Source organism: Macrobrachium nipponense, chromosome 12, assembly GCF_015104395.2.
Source record: "Macrobrachium nipponense isolate FS-2020 chromosome 12, ASM1510439v2, whole genome shotgun sequence".
Lineage (NCBI taxonomy): Eukaryota > Metazoa > Arthropoda > Malacostraca > Decapoda > Palaemonidae > Macrobrachium > Macrobrachium nipponense.
In genome coordinates this window covers 5,312,018-5,330,091 of record NC_087205.1, presented here as the reverse complement: position 1 = coordinate 5,330,091, position 18,074 = coordinate 5,312,018, and the positions used below count along the sequence as shown (strand labels likewise).

Here is an 18,074-nt window from a genome sequence, read left to right as displayed (position 1 = left end):
TCTAAAAATGTGAACAAAAGTAGCCAGCATAAGATCACCCTTGGTTGAAACCTGAATTTGGTTTCAAATTTATGTGTGTGTATACATACATACATAAATACGCACACGCATACAAACACATTAATACGTATGTGTGTGTGTCTGTGTATTTATTTATATATTTTTTTCTGTTTTTAGATGCTTTAGGGTTGGGAATGGTAGATATTCAGTTTTATGTGAAAAGGAAGTGACGAATGCATATACCCATACCCATATTTACTTAAACCACCAACCAAAAACTAAGGTGGTCATATTTTCATCTATGATTTCAAGGTCGATGAGGGTCAAGTTGCCCTGAATTTCTCCAAACTGAGCTTGGAAAGGTTTTTTGCGAAGCAAGAAAAACATTTTATGAAGTTTTACTAAAAACCTTTTGTGATATAACTTTGATTTCACTATATTGTAACCCATTCACTTCCATCCTTAGATTACTAAAACAATTTAACGTTAGTGATTTTTTAAACTTGCACGGGAGGATATATTAAATATGATATCCCTGGCGATGTCATAAAAAAATAAATGGGCCGATTGAAAAAGATATTGAAATACGTTTAAAACAACATAAACATAACGTTCGAACTGGGAATACATCCAATTGTGTGTGTGTGTGTTTTTCAGAAAAGGAATGATATAACCAGGCTATTGATTGGAAAATTATAAAAGAGATCATGCACCATCAAAGCATTATGAAACGTCATATGGTTGAATCTTATATAATTAAAAAAAATCGTGTAAATTCGATCAGCATCTGGATGGGCTACTTGAAAGTAACATTTCAAGCGTTTAGTTAGTTTTTTTTTTTTTTTTTTTTTTTTTTTTTTTTTTTTTTGCATGGCTGCTCCTAAAGAGGTGATTTTATAACTAAAGATTTTTTTTGTCTCACTTGTCCCTGAGGAGGTGTGAGGACACGAAAGCGCTTTGTCAACTCCATGTTTTAACCTTCCGTCAGCTTAGTGACAACCTAAAAATCACGAGTACACACACACACACATATCTGTGTAGGTGTATGAATGCATGTATGTGCATGTAAATATTATTTATTTATGTATATATAAATATATATATCTATGTGTAAATAATTTTTAGTTTACTTCGAAAAGATATGTTTTCATGTGGATAATATTGTAAGGTACTGAATGGGTAAGACCTTAAATCCTTGTCGTAGACAAATTAGTTCCAGTAAGATCCAAGAAACCAATAGTGTGTCTCGCTGAGTATGGCAATGAAAGGGCAACAATAGCTGCAAGCAGATTTGATTTTAGAAAAAAAATTAAAATAAAACTGTCCTTGAACCTTGTACGATGAAAATATGCTTGTCACCGGCTAGACAGAGAGGTGAAACGCCTTTACATATCGTGTAGGGCTACTATTGGCTGCTGGTTTGCCATCCGTTGAGGCCTTTGGGCACTTACATTCTTAATGGAAAAAAAAAAGAATTACAGGTCCGGCTGAATGAGATAAAAAGTGGATAGAAATTGTCCAGATATCCGTCGGCAAGGACACTGATGGGCAGGATTAACGTATTACTGCATATACATGCATGCATGCATACCAAAGTGTACTCTATAGTATCTTTGATACATACGTTCATACGTACATACACACACTATATATATATATATATATATATATATATATATATATATATATATATATATATATATTGAAAGAGATCTCTTTCACAATTTGGAATTTGTAATGCATGGTCTTAATATCTGGATAATTTGAGGACCTTTATATCTTCGAAAATTGTATAATAATTAATTGTCAGGGTTTTTAGCCCTAGATTAGCAGTTCCAAATGATGTTGCAAACCTTTCTGTTATCATAAACTCTTGAGATCGAAAAAAATTGAGGGCCAAGAAACTGTATGTCTGTCCTTATAACTATATATATGTGTGTGTGTGTGTGTGTGTGTGTGTGAGTTGTATAAACGCCAGAATGCTAACTCAGTAAGTAAATATGACTTACCTTGAATCCCTGTGTGTAGTTCTTTTATAAGCGTGGTAATATATCGGAGTTTGGTATGAAACAATTTAACTTTATCAGTAGTAAATTCATCTGGGCCTGTGTTAGTTCGGAATCATGATCAGTTAGAGTTGAGTTAATCAGCGGGATGTCTCTATTTTATTCGGATCTGTGCATTTGCTTGGATTGACATCATCGAAATATTTACAGTGATTTCGCACGATTATCATCGATCATTTATAGGAATTAATTCAGATTCAGCCTTGTTGATTACCGGATGTAACTTGTAGCATCACTACCATGACGTTGACTTGAATAATATTCCTTTTGCTGTGTCATCAGTGTCAATAATTCTCAATCTCCTGCGGTACCATCTGTCGACACTGAAGGGTGTCTTCTCTAGCTCTTGTTTTCAACATCACAGAATGCCGACGTGTAATTATTCGTCACGGGGAAGATTGGAAGTACTTGCGTATCTTAATTATTCTTTCTTCTCAACTTGGAAAAAAATATAAAGAATATTTCCATATGAGCCGGTTATTAATTACCGCACATTTTTCACACTATCATTTGCTTTATTTAATTGCTTTTGCACACTGAATTGCTATTTCTTCGTGGAATGTTAATTATTCTGCTTATTGCCGTGGCAGCTGTCTTTTGGTTGCTTTTTCCACGCCTTATATCTCTCCTACGTTCAGAGTGGGCTACTACTTTTTTTACAAGACCATCTGCTGCCCCAAAGGCACGAGGTGGTTTTCCTTGCAGCGGCCCGAAAGGTATTTAAACCCGGGTTGGGTAGTTTAAAATGAAACTGCTCCAAAGATACTTCTGTTGAGATATTGTGTTAACACTGTTGCAAGTTATGGCTAGAACTTATTATTCTCAAGTTCTAGTGTATCTATCTGTCTATCTCTCCATCTATTCTCAAGTTCTAGTGTATCTATTTGTCTATCTCTCCATCTATCAAAACTTACAAACATTTTTTATGGTAAGCTTTCGACCTATTATTAGGCATTCGTTAAGTAAGTTTTTGAAGCTTTATATGAAAAGTGCCGGTACGAATAAATGGAGGTTTAGAAATATTTTTGATCAGCATTTGTGCGCCAAAATGCATATTATGTAAGCACATGCGTCCATTCCTAGATAAATAACAGGAAGTAGTTATTAAATAGCGTGCACACTATTTAATGCGGACCTAGCACCTTCATCCCAAAACTCAAAGCTTAGCCTCACTATTTTCCAAATTATCCAGGAACTCAAACCTGGAACCCCAAGGTATATTGATTGACACCGGTGAAAATCCAGTCTCTCGCCCAGGAAATAGCTGTCCAACGATTCTCATCCTTGAAAACATAACTGATTTACTGGGTAGTGTACTGAACTGAAATCGAGGAGTGAGCATCGACTGGAAAAAAAAAACAAAAAAAAAACTCCCTCCAATAACCTTACTCCGTTAAGTAAACCGTGTTTCCATACGCTAAATCCTGTATTTCTTTGTATTCGATATTTTGTCTATTTAGCCTTTGAAGCTATGTGTTTTACAGACGTTAAGGGATACAGTTGATTAAAATAAATAAAAAAAGGTATCCAGTGAGATCAAGTCCAGTCGAGTTGCATTTTTTTATTTATTTATTTTTTTTGTTTACAAATCAGGTTCTGGAGTATTTTCCCAGAGTCTCGCCACGTTAGATTACAGGTTTTTCGTCTTTTATTTTCATTTTTTGTCTTGGACTCTTCAGGAACTCTTTTTATCTGTTATTATTATTTCTGCACTTGTGTATTTCTTAGCCATGTTAAATGCAGTATCTTTTGCTGAAAAGACAATGTTTCTGTAACTTTTTGGTTTTTTTCTTTGTAAGTAGAGTGTGTTGCTCTTCTCTTAAAACCCTGCTTTCTGAAACCATATTATATTTTTACCGTATTGACCTTACTTTATTTTAAGTGACTCACGATGAGTCCGATTATTCAAGGTTGAGTTTCGTTCGCGCTAAGGACGCAGGGTTTGTTTTGAAATCGTCGTTTAATTAAATATATATATATATATATATATATATATATATATATATATATATATCATCATACAATACATTTGCAATATTTATTTATTTAAGCATATATGTGTGTGTGTTTAAAGAAAGAGAGAGAGAGAGAGAGAGAGAGAGAGAGAGAGAGAGAGAGAGAGAGAGAGAGAGAGAGAGAGAGAGAGAGAGAGAGAGAGAGAGAGTAGGAAAACTCCAACGGGTCCATGCCCGGAGCCATACGTTTAGCATTGAGACCTGAACCCACCTGTTCTTCCTTGTAACAACGATGTAATGTGAAACGAAACGTAGAAGTCAACCTTTTAAGAATATATTAGTTATTTATTGAAACCCGGTTGGATTGTGGTATTGTAAGATGGGTTGTAGTAAAGGTCGTAGGTCTTACATTGTTATTTATATTTTTATATTTTTTGCTATACTAACTTGTCTGGTTCGTTAAGGAATTAAGTTTTCATACATACTTACTTATCCTTGTGTATTATGTGAATGTGAATGGCCATAACGGATAATGTTGAATCGTCTAAAATATTTGAAAAGTTTTTTGTTTTAGTATATTGGACATAAGACTGTATTTCCTTAACCGCAATTACAAATGTTACTGAAACTTGCAGTAAACCTAATCGGTCAAGTTTAATCGCTTATGCGCCATAATAAGAACTGAAACTCACAGAGTAAGAATAGATATTTTATTTATTGTTGGTCAGCTAACCACACCATCCTTTATCTCTTTGATAATTTCGGAAGTCAAATCAATACTATTCACTCAGAACTGTTCCGTCGCATTTTTCTTTAACGAAGTTGAAGTTGAAATACGGTACTGGTAATTAGCGATGTTGTATTTCCTTGAAAGGTAAATGACACACTGGTCATTTGCGGTACATATTTGTGAGACATGCCAACGTAAACACCGGAAGTACTGATTGTCACAGGGAGCCTGTCATTGGAAAGTGACAGCCAAACAAGTAGGTGGAGAAAAAAAAAAGAATAGGAGAAAACCAGGTAAATAGGAGGAAAGAGAAAGAAATTCTGTTAAATGTAAGAGAAAGTAAGGACTCATGAGGAGAGAATGAGAAAGGGAGCCAGGTAATGAGGATAACACCATGAAAATGGAGGAAGGACATATGAGAAAGTGGGAAGCTTTAGTAAATAAGATAAGAAAAACCCGAGAAAATAGAAAAAAGAACCCTGATAGTTAAACTGAAGCAAACCCGGTGACAGTATGAAAACAAGCCAGGTCAATAGAAAAATTCAAGGAAGGTGGAGAGAGAAAGCCACGCGGGAGATTATAGGAGAGAAAGTCAGGTTAATGGGAGAAAAACATTAGAAAATTAGAAACGAAGCCGAGTAAATAGGAGAGAGAGAAAGGAAGAAAGCCAGATAAACAATATACGAGAAAAACAAGATAAAAATGTGCCAGGAATATTATGATGGAGAAGAAGCAAAGCCGGGGTAAACACTAAAAGATTGCATTTATACAACCAGCGTCGAGGAGCCGGTTCTCTTTTATGGCTCTTCCCAACTTTGGGGGTCACGGACAGCAACTTTGGGCAGAGGAAAGTCCCTGGCCTTCCCGACGGAAAAGCAAGGAACCTTCCTTCTTATAAAGACAAGCAAGCTCTTGGAGGATTCTTTCGAACCGCCCTGAATGCCCGAGGCACAATAATCGAAAAGCCAATGCAGTGCTTAGAATATGGAATGTCTTCTGCAAGTGGTAGTATAATGGCGTTCCTTATTAAGTAATCTGTTTATACGATTAAGTATGAAACTGCGAATGTTTAGTAGATTAAGTGTGAAACTGCGAATGTTTAGTAATCTTTGATAAATGTACGAGATTTTTACATTTATCTATTTAAAAACTTTTATGTAATAATCGTAATTATTAATTTCAGACCGTTTGTGTACATGAAATTTTTAAACTGCTCTTTGCTTTATATGCCATTTATGTTGATTTTTTTCCTTTTCTGGAAATCGTTAGCATGTTTAACAAAAAGCTCTCGGAAACTGCAAATCTCCGCCAAAGCCCCTTCGCTTCCTGTTCCAGATTCGGATATCTTCCAAATTCCGACCACTTGTGACAGGTCACGATGCGCCTCTTTAATCAGTTTTCGCAAAATTCGAGATTTGACTTTTCGTGTAAAACTGCTGACCCATAGGGGAAAAATAAATTGCCATTAGACTTCCGAACAGCCACGTCTTGCTCCGAGTGGCCAGTTGCTTTGCTGTATTACTGTACTGTTGCAAACCCAGTTACATGTTTGTTACTGTGATCCCACGCATGTCCAGACATAAACTTACTAAATTTTTCTGCTGGTATTAACCGCATTCCGTGGTTAATACTGGCATCATTTAACATTATCTGAACCCAAGCATATAGGAAGATAGCCGAGACAACTTTCTAAATCAGATAATTACACTAAAGATTGTTATTCGTGCTATTTTTCAGTACTCGGCAGACCCTACGTTAAAGAAAATGTATAGATTATAAATAAAAAAACTTTATATTAGCCAAGAGAGGGTACTCACCATTGCGTCGTGTTGTATGATGTTGAGGAAATGTGCAAGTGCTGGCCATTTGAGGATGCTGTACCATACTGTTCCCTGGTAATAATCTCCCCCAGAGAGAAACAGTACGTTCGGTATCGATTGTCTCAACTGAGAAACAATACTGTGCACTCTGCAAGGAAAAGGGCGAAGGGTTAAATTCAAATATATGTGAGGAAGAGGCCGTTCCAGTGATGGTCCACGGTGACACTTTATGTGGACCACAGGACGTTCACTATATGTGGTAATAAACTGGAAACTGGTGAATATTTTAAAAATGTATTGGTAAATATTTTTTATATTTATTGAAAATGCAGTAAGAACAATTTTTAGCAAGGAAGGTAAATCACCATTTATTTGATCGTACTATGCCTGTTAAAAAAGAAATTTAAAGAAGATTTGTCTGCGTTTATTCAAAACCCCTTTGGACATCTCCCTTTCCTTGTTCCGTCGTTTTGGAACATACTTCCTATTAGCTTATTTTTATGCAGATTGTTTAAACTGACTTTGCTATTTAGTAGCCCTTTCAACGACTACTTGTGAATTTGCCCTCACTCTCATCGATTAATAATAATAATAATAATAATAATAATAATAATAATAATAATACTTATTTATACCTTATCGTTTCTCAGTTTATCATGGCATCAGCTTCTGAAGATGTATTCCAAACTCCTTAAATTCCCTACTTATTTCTTCGTACAGGTCACTACCTAACCAAAAGGCCAGTTAACCACATTATAGGACACTTCCTTACTCGTACATGGAGAAGGTCTCTCTCTCTCTCTCTCTTTACAAGCACAGATAAGAAGTGTATAGATCCCTTGACAAGCTCCCTTATTGAAGATGAAAGCGTCATGCAGCCATTTTTAGGTATTTCCTGTGGCCTTCCGACCAGGCGGAGAGAGAGAGAGAGATAGCAAAATTATTTTACAGATCCGAAAAATTACTGCTGACCGGACCGGAAGTCTCCCAAGTCGTGGTTGATAGCTATCGGCATAAAGGAGCACTAAAGTAACGACTCTCGTTTTTTTTTTTTTTTTTTTTTTTTTTTTTTTGAAGGACCTTCTACCGTCGTGATCGCTGTTTTTGTTTTATTGATTAATCATGGCTGCCTTTGATTACCTCTCTCTCTCTCTCTCTCTCTCTCTCATGGGTCTTTAGGGTCGGGGTTGTGTGTGATAATAATTTTTTCGGACATATTATCCATAGTTACCATATAGTCAAGGGGAAATACTGCAAAAGCTTATACACTTGTAAGAGAGAGCTTCCTACGAAGAGAAAGATGTAATTTTAAAAAAAGTGGGGCGGGTATCTAAGATAAAAAATTAACAGCCAATCTTTAGATTTGAGAGTATATTTTTCTTAAGGAATCGCGAAATAGATTTATTACGATTCATAATTTAATATACAAGTAAAATCCATCCTAAAAGCAGTTGAAGCGTATTCGAAAAAAAAAGACATGCTTCAGGTGTTATGGACGTTGCTTCAAAACATTATTGCCTTTACATAAAAAAAACTCCATAATGTTCCGCTGCATTACGCAGAGTCACATCTCTCTGTTGCTACCTGATATATTCTTAAATGTGCTGACCGACGTGAGACAGAAGAGACACTGGCCCAACTCAAGCAGATACAAACATCGAATACTAATGTGTCTGTGCTAGATATATCCCACACTGCATTATCGCTACGTGCGAGCGTCTGCGCCTGGTCGTGTGGTGTACATATTTGATATAGTTCTTTGAAACATGTCTTAAAGTGGCGCCTCACGCACATGCTATTTTCTTAAGGATTTGCATATAAAGACGGTCCTGTTGGCCCTTGATAGTCCGACTATCTGGTGTTTGTTACATGTAATGGCCTCTGAATGTCGCATTAGATAAAGATAATGGGCGATACGAGAAAAGACAGCCTTACGTCTCACGGCTTCTAGTGCAAGACCCTGTGACGTCACGGAGCCTCTTGACAATGGTGGCCCTCATCATGCTATGCTATACTCTCTCTCTCTCTCTCTCTCTCTCTCTCTCCTCTCTCTCTCTCTGAGGCGGTGGGCCAGAATAATTCGTCATGCAGTTTTAGATCATTTCCTTGTATTGCTGCTTAAACACCAAGAAGTCTAGATGGCATACCTTTGGTATTGGAAGAGTACTAAGCTAACTCTCTTCTCTTTATATTATATTATATATATATATATATATATGTATATTGTATGATATATATATATATATATATGATATATATGTATATATATATATATTATATATATATTAATATATTAATATATATATATTATATATATATATATATAAGTTATATAAAATACATGCATTTATATTATACTGTATACATAAATAGATACAGTTACATTAATGTTCACATTATGTATATGCATATATATATATATATATATATTATAATATTATATCTATATATATATGTGTATAGTATATATGTATAGTATATAATCATTAAGCCACAAATGTCGTTTGATATCCAATTCACGCTACTTTGTGGATATGACCGAAGGAGAATTATAAGTTATAAGTGGATTGGTACCTACGTAAGTGTCTCGAACACTCAACAGTAGTTACCCTCCAACGGTCGACGTCCAGACCATGGGAGGCTGAGAACCATGTGTTACCATGGTAACGTTTACCGGAGTGGCGGCGTGGCGACTTGAGCATCCAGGAAATATTAACAATTTTTGTTATTCATCCAGAGGATGAGGATGAAGGATTGGCTTTGATGGAAATAACTGGGCATGTCCGAGGCTACAATAAATGACTTATAACGACGTACGAGAATAAATTCAACGTGATTCACGGACCATTATTGGCGTATTATCATTATTATCAATTCACGATTCTCTTACGCTTTTGAGTGCTGTTACTCATGTGCACATGTAATCTGCACATGAAAACTATGAAGAAACCATAACTGTATCCACGTGGGATTCGATTGGACTCGTGTGGCTAAGATAAGCCGTTAATCACAATACCACCAAGAACGACGTTAAGTCATTTTAAAAATGCATCCATCACGTGAATTTGAATTGTTAGACTCGATAACATTGTTGTTGTTTTGTTGCTGTTATTGGCACTGCGTTGTTGTTGCTGCTGGCTGTCTTCTTCTTTGGCAGTAATTGGTGTTTTTGAGTTTTTATGTGTTAGAGCTGCTCGTACTTCAGGAATTAATGTAGAAATTGGTTATCTTACTAAGACGAGCTATCTGAACTTCAGGATTTATGCAAACGGCTGACATGGCGAGCAGTTTAGATAAAGTAGGAGAGAAAAAAATATTGATCTATAGTTAAAAGAAATGACGGATTCTCCTCTCGAATAAGGAAAGAATATAGGAATCAAGGTTATCAGATTCTTTTTCAAATCAAAACTAACTGCAATCGTCATTATTTCCTCAAATAAGCGAGAGGCTTTCGAAGTTCAGAAATATTTTGGAGTGTTCTAAAATAGTTAGGCGAACTTCACATGTTGAATAACTTAAAAGAAGAGTAGGATATGCACGCCCCTTAATTACACACACACACACACACGTACGTACACGATTAGTAAAAACGTTCTGTTACAACAGAATTCTATCTAATAAAAGGAGTCCATAACCTGAAGAGAGAGACAGCAGTCTCTGAAATATAGTACTTTTTTCTATATTTTGGCGTCTTTATGGGCTCCTTTTATATGTATATATATATATATATATATATATATATATATATTATATACATATATTATATATATATATATATAGTATATATATATATATATATATATATATATACACACGTATATCATCCAAATTTTCAGGAAGAGACTCATACGAAGTGTTCGAGATTATAGTAAATAGTTTTCCTTTATCCGTCTGGCTCAAAGTGCTTGTAATGATGAGCGTCTACATAAAGGACAAATACGTATACATCTCGTCATTCCCTCAACGGTAACCTGTTTGCTATACCATTGGACGTTTAATCTTGTCGATATTCTTATGGATGACCTCTGAATAAATGTTGCGCACTAGCCAAGTGAATATCCATGGGTCAAAGCGTCAGACTATTACATCATCCCCTTAAATACATGCTGTGCTGAAAACCAGTGATAGCGTCATCTGGTGCCACCCCTTCTCGAGGAAGAAAATACTGCATGGATTTGTCCTGAAGTATATAGGTTTTCATCATCTTTATTTTGATCTTCTTGTATGATTTTATTCCCCTTCAATAAAGGTACCGGATATTTACGGCCAGAGAAGTGGACGGAAAAGTTTTTACTTTTCCAGCAAAAATAACCAAATATCCTGACCTCTTTTAGGAAATTAGTTTTCAAAAGTTATCTCTCTCTCTCTCTCTCATCTTCCTCTCTCTCGCTCTCTCTCTCTCTCTCTCTCTCTCTCTCTCTCTCTCTCTCTCTCTCTCTCTCTCTCTTGTTTACGACGTGTAATATAAATGAATACTTGTTAATCCACTGTCATGGTACAGAGTGATAACTTTTCTAATATTGGTAATAAATACCATGCCGCCAGGAGCTGACTTCCTTGCGATAATACTAAGTGTTGATACCTGTATTTTAGAGAACGAAAGGTGGAAACAGGTTGTTGAAACCGCGAAAGTTGAATTATGACCCTCAGTCATTCTTTGGAGATTGATAGGCTCGATTTATATTTTCTGGCATATATAATATATATATATATATATATATATATATATATATATATATATATATATATATATATATGTATATGTATGTGTATATATATATATATATATATATATATATATATATATATATATATATATATATACTAATAAAAGGAGCCCATAAAAACACCAAAATATAGAGAGAAAATTACTGTTTCAGAGACTGCTGTCTCCCTCTTCAGGTGGATGAATGAGAAAAGTTTACAGAAAAGGTGGTATTTATACCAAGAAGTCCATCCACAGGCAAGCCAATTTAGGTCACCCCGCTGATAATCTTCCTTTAATCTTCTTAAGTGTTGGTTGAATGAAAACCTTGTCGATCGTATCTGAAATCCATGCTCCTTTTGAGATGTTCATTACCTGCCTCTTTTATTAAGGCCGATTCCATCATTTGACTCTTGTACCGGCAGTTGCTGCTATAAATTGCACGTGACAAATTCCAGTTTATTCTATGGTTATGTTCATTTATATGGTTGAAAATAACCGAGTTCTGTTGTCCATACCTAACTGACCGTTTGTGTTCTATTAATCTCTAGGGAAGTGATTTACCTGTAAATCCGATGTAAGATTGGTCACAGTCCTGGCATGGGATCTCGTAAACCCCAGTGTCCTTGGGAGATGTCTTTTGTTGGACGTTAATCAGGGATTTGGCTAGGGTGTTTGGGTAAGTAATTGCAAAAGGGTTAGATTTTCCGAGGGTGTGGGTTACTCTCTTAATCGTGTCCAGGTGAGGAATTTTTATTTTATTGTTGGGTGTATCTCTGGTCTTGTCTTTAGGGGGTCGGTAGAAAATTACGTATGCTTTGTGAATTGCTTTCTCAATTATATGGTCAGGATACTTTAAAGACGAAAGTTGCTTGCGGATTAGTTCAAATTCTTTTTCCAGGAATTCTAGGGAACAAATTCGTAAGGCTCTTAAGAACAGGTTGCTGGCTACACCTATCTTGATAGTAATGTCGTGATAGCTAAAGTAGTGAATGTATGAAAGTGAGAACGTTGGTAATCTGTATATGGTAAATTTGTATTCTGTCGTGTCTCTGATTATTAAAACATCAAGAAAAGGAATTTTGTTGTCTGTTTCCCATTCAACTTTAAATTTGATGCTGGGCACTAATGCATTTAATTTTTAGAGGAATTCATTAAAATTGCCCCACCTATTATCCCAAAATGTTAGGATATCATCCGCATATCTCATCCACAGCATGTTTTTGGGTTTTATTGCATTTATTACTGTAGTTTCAAAGTATTCCATGTACAGATTGGCTAAAACAGGACTTAAAGGACTACCCCTACTACACCCGAATTTTTGCTTGTAGAAAGATTCCCCGAATGAAAATACGTTATTGGATGCACATAATTCAACTAACTTTATTATTTTGTCAAGCGCCAATGGGAAATGATCTGAATAGGGGGATAATTTTTCCCTTAAAAACTGAAGAACATCCTGCACAGGTACTTTTGTGAATAGGGAGTCTACGTCAAGGCTTAAAAGTTTTATGTTGTGAAGTGGTATATGTGCTTCTCTGATTTTGTGACAAAAATCTTCCGAATGTTTAATGTGACTGGGAGAAAAAGTGCCTAAAAAAGGGGAAAGGACGCCAGCTAACCATTTAGAAATTTTGTAATTGAAAGCTCCGGCACATGAAAAGATGGGTCTGAATGGAAGATTGACTTTGTGAGTTTTGGGAAGGCCATAAAAGTAATTTAGGATTAATTGCTTTAAATTTCTCTAATAGTTCAATACTCTTTTTGTCTTGGCCAATTAATCTTACTTTCCGAAAACATTCTGTGGGAACGTTTTGGAGGGGATTTTTCGTCAGTTTTTCGTAAGTGTTTGTGTCGTTAAGGAGCTGGTTGATTTTGTCGAGGTAGAAGTCTTTGTCCATTATTACGATTTTACCGTCTTTGTCGGATCTACTTATTATAACATCTAACTTTTTTAGCGAGTGGATGGCAGTCATGAATCTGCGGTGAACAGGATATTTCTTATGTAAGTCAGTTAAAGCATTTAGTAACACTCCTTTTAAACTTATCTCTTCACGGCTGTAGTTTTTGTCAGATATGAATTTATCAAAAGCCACTATGAAGTCTAGGTTGTTTTTGCGGTCTGGCATAAGGGCAAAGGATAAGCCTAAATTTAAAACTAAATGTTGATTTACAGTAAGGGGGTTGTTGGGTAAGTTTAAAACTTTGTCTTGTTGCTCAAGATTATTCCATGCGCTATTGTCTATTAGGTTATTTAACTTGCGTAAAAGTCTGTTGGAATGAGTCACGCTATTATAGGCAGCAATTTCGGAACAGAATGAAATCAGATACCTGTATATCTGGACTCGTTCCCAAATTTAGGATTCTAGGTTTTCCGTAGAAAATTTATCCATTAATGTGTGAACGAATGTTTAGTGTTTCCTTGAGTTAAACGAATGGTTCTCCATCGGGTTTCAATATTTATTCCATTCTGGCGACTGCATTTTATTTTGTAGTCTGCCGTATGGGCTGGATTTATGGCGGAGAATATGGTATATAAAAAAATGAATTGTGACAATGCTTGAAATTCCAAATAGAACGACTTAAAAAATACATTATTTTCGTGAAATCGAGATTGTTTAAACCAGACAGTAATCTGAAATACATGGTGTGTGCTTATCTTCAACACATCCTTTAAAAAATTAATCAAATAAAAAAAAATAAAAACTGATTTGCGTAGTAAACAGTAGTCTCTCTCTCTCTCTCTCTCTCTCTCTCTCTCTCTCTCTCTCTCTCTCTCTCTCTCTCTCTCGGACTAGTATATTATATAAACAGAAATGATAAGAATTTACATGAAAATTGCTTGTTCTTGAAATTTCAAAAATATATGTAATTGTGTTAGTGATGATGATGTAGATATATCTTCCCTTGTGCCAGTGATGTTATTGCGATGTCCATGTTGATGTAGATATATCGAAGGTAACTGATGCTATAATTCTCTCTCTCTCTCTCTCTCTCTCTCTCTCTCTCTCTCTCTCTCTCTCTCTCTCTCTCTCTCTTAGCTAGTTTTTCCATATTTTTGTATTTTGCACATTTATGTAGATTTATCGAATGTAGCTGATGTTCTCTCTCTCTCTCTCTCTCTCTCTCTCTCTCTCTCTCTCTCTTTTCCCATTTTTCTGTATTCCAAGCAGGAAAATAATACATGCATGATCATTACCAAGTGGCATTAAAATAAAGGTTGTCGACTCATGAATGAGATATATAATATCTCTTTCTTAGATTTTCAGTGTTTCGTTTTCGTAAAGGGTTTCCTAAATTCAGTTCATTTCTTTTCCTTATTTTGATATTCAAGCAAAATCAGACTATATTAATATTATAATTATTGCTGGCTATATTAGCGTCGTCCTAAAGTTTTCACAGAGTATTTGTAATATTATTCAAATAGAATAATTTAAAAAATATATATTACATAATATATATTATACATATATATATATATATAAATATATATATATATATATATATATATATGGGAAAATGCTGTAATAATCGGTAAATGGCAACATATGAATTGCAATATATATATATATAATATATATATATATATATATATATATATATATATATATATATATATATATTATACTATATATTATATATATATATATATATATATATATATAGTATTATATGTATATATATATCTGTATATATATATATATATATATATATATATATATATATATATATATATATGCGTCGTACATTGTATTATATGAATAATAATTCTTATTCACGGGAATTGTGATTAAATTAGAAGTTTTAGTCAATGAAATTTTAATACAATTCTGTTATGAATGGAAAATTTGATCGAAAATCTATAAATTAAGATTCTGTTTTCTTATTCAGCATGTATGAGTAAAATTACTTTTGGAAGTAAGTTTAGTGTAAAAATTTAATGAAAAGAACTTGGGAATTCTTACCTTGCAAATCCTCCATAACACCTGTTCTTTTCCTTGTCACCGGGTGTACACCTGCCAGAATAGACATTTGTTTCTTCGAATCTCGCATGGAAGTCATTCAAGTGAAGGATCGTCAGTTCGAAATCACCACTTCCCTGAGCGGACGCGAATTTCGCGCACATGAGCGCGAAAAGGAGGGCACTTAAAAGTTTTAGATACATTTTCAGGCACTTGGTTTTATATTTATAAAAAAAATAACTACTCGTTTAACCCGTAGATGAACTTAAAATTGGTCAGCTTTTTGCCGGTGTTCAAAGCCAAGTTTAGAGTATACAATCGTGTCACCTGTTGTGTTCTTGTAAATTTATCAAATGTTCTTGGAATTTGTTTGGAAGTCTTCGACAAATTTCATCCAAAGTTTTTGAATGGACCGGAATGAAGTAAATCCAACAGATAATTTTATGACAGAGTATAGAATAGATTGATATAGTAGTTGGAATGAAAGACGGGTCCTGTGGGACGGAGTTCTGAAAGAGACATAAAATACAAAATATAAAAGTCCACAATATGTGGTTATATAAGCTTTATAAATACACTGACGGAAAGCCCGCTGAATGCTTTCTCAGGGGGAAGTGAGAACAACGCGAATGATGAATTTATGTACAGAGAAAATTATGAATAAGCGTTTGTCCTTACAACCCCATTAGATACTCGATCACCCAGTCGCTCGCTACGTGGAATTCCCGTGCCTCCTTGTGACCCATTGCCAACCACACTAAACCCCTCCCCCCCCCCCCCCCCCTCCCATCAACCAGAATTATAAGGTTTGTCATTGGAGTTGATCGTCGTCTTCGGTGGCCACCCATATAGATATTTGAGGTAACACGCCGTGGGAAACTTACGAAGAAAATTTAACATTTTTCTTCGTTATAGATTTAATTCAGCCAATTAAATCTTGAAGAAGTACACAAATGAAGGGCGTTCGCTAAAGAATAGAATTGTCGCGAAACTGGTTTTCCTACAGCTTTCGCTGTAGCTGTAGGTGACGCTTTTCCGGATGCCTGGGATAGTGGAGGTAATATCCCCTAAACCTCAAGATCGCGTTTTCCTTAAGAGTAGGAAAGTTATAGACACTTCCCATCTAGACAGTTGGAATAAACTTGACAGTCCGTAATTAATGGAAGAAATTTTGACCTAAATTTAAGAGCTCGTTATCAAAAAGATTAAATCTCAATTAGACTCTACATTTTCCTCGGAAACTCAGAAACGGTTTCGTGTTTTCGTGACAGATTGCTGTGTTATTTAGATGATCGGTTCTAATAAGAAAAATAATTGAATAAGAAAGTAACGTAATCCCTCCACTTTGTCCCAGTATGACAAACCAAAGATGATCGACGAATTTTCTATCTAATTTCCATTGCCCAGCTATGGGTGTAGTGCCATCAGTGCACATCATGCGGTTCACTGTAGGCATTACTTGAGGTTCTTTGTATCTCCGTTCACATGCTCTTTCTTTCATCTTACTTTCCATCATCTCCTGACAGTTGTGTTTCATAGTGCAAATGCGAGGTTTTCCTTTTAAACCTTTTACTTCAGTTTCCATTTCGGCGCTGAATGACGTCATAGGTCCCAGCGCTAGTCCTTTGGCCCAAAATCTTTATTCTATTGTAGTTTCCATTTGCGAAAGGTGTAACAGCAATGAATTTTGGTTCACGGTCGAAGTGAATTACAGTTTGCATTCAGTCTTCTTGTTATAGGTAATGACTTTTACAAGGGGGTTGGTTACTTTTTATGTGATTAGTTTGAAATTAACTGATGATATTTTTGCATAAATTTATTTCACACACACACACACACATACACAGAGCGTAGTTATATCCCATACATTGTAGTCACGAGGGGTACATGTATTAATGCTTTATTACTGCCAGAATACTTAAATTTGAGGTAATTTTTCTCGCAGACTGAATTTGGAATAGCTGTGCTGGAACAAGCATCTGACATTTTTTTCCGGAAGGACAGAGAGAGAGAGAGAGAGAGAGAGAGAGAGAGAGAGAGAGAGAGAGAGATCAGAAGTTTTCGATTTTAAAGCCAAAAGCGTAAACCCATGAAGTATTACCATAAAGGGTCAGTTTCCTGAAACCATTCCTCTATGGCCTTGTAAAAAAAAAAAAAAAATTGTGATTATCTAGACTGTAAAAGGCCTGCTTTTTTCCTTGGATAAGGAGAGAGATCAGGAATTATAAAAAAAGATAAGTTGCGTAATTCTCTCTCTCTCTCTCTCTCTCTCTCTCTCTCTCTCTCTCTCTCTCTCTCTCTCTCTCTTCTTCTTCTTCTTCTTGAATAAATTTGATAGATTTTCTATCATTTAGAAACTGGCCATGTTGCATGTTTTAACTTCATGTAATCACGTTTTTGTACTTGATTTTTCCATTGATTATTTTATTCAGTCATATAGATTTTCACGTCTTTGCCAGCATTCTTGAGAGAGAGAGAGAGAGAGAGAGAGAGAGAGAGAGAGAGAGAGAGAGAGAGAGGGGTATAATTACTGAGTAGCCCGGATACCTTGGAGCAATGTTCGTGACCTTTTTTGCTGTAGATTGACTTCGGTGGCTCTCTTGCTATATTAACAAAAGCTTTTTTTAGCAGTTTGTAAAACGTATTGTTGCTTCGATTATCAAATGGTATTTTTGCCAGCAACCAAAGAGACCACAAAGGCAATCATGTTGGCCATTGTCTTTAATATTTACTAATACATTCTTTACACCAAGTGATGTATCGAGTTTACTGATAACATTCACCAGTTTCAAAGCGAGCCTTTGTTTCCTTGACTTCGGCCTTACATAACCTTCCT

At 35.3% G+C, this 18,074-nt stretch overlaps 1 protein-coding gene and 1 long non-coding RNA gene across 6 annotated transcripts in view; one reads left to right on the top strand and one right to left on the bottom strand.

Moving 5' to 3' along the window:
• The window catches only part of LOC135224314 (snake venom 5'-nucleotidase-like), a 139,513-nt gene extending 123,760 nt beyond the window's left edge, over window positions 1-15,753 (bottom strand). The window contains exons 1-2 of the mRNA XM_064263181.1: window positions 15,242-15,753; window positions 6,569-6,719 (exon numbers count right to left, since the gene is read on the bottom strand). Coding sequence (XP_064119251.1) covers window positions 6,569-6,719; window positions 15,242-15,441 — 351 coding nt within the window. The 5' untranslated portion in view covers window positions 15,442-15,753. The remainder of the gene's footprint in view (window positions 1-6,568; window positions 6,720-15,241) is intronic.
• Window positions 1-18,074, top strand: part of LOC135224316 (uncharacterized) — a 278,217-nt gene that overhangs the window by 176,172 nt on the left and 83,971 nt on the right. The window lies entirely within an intron of this gene.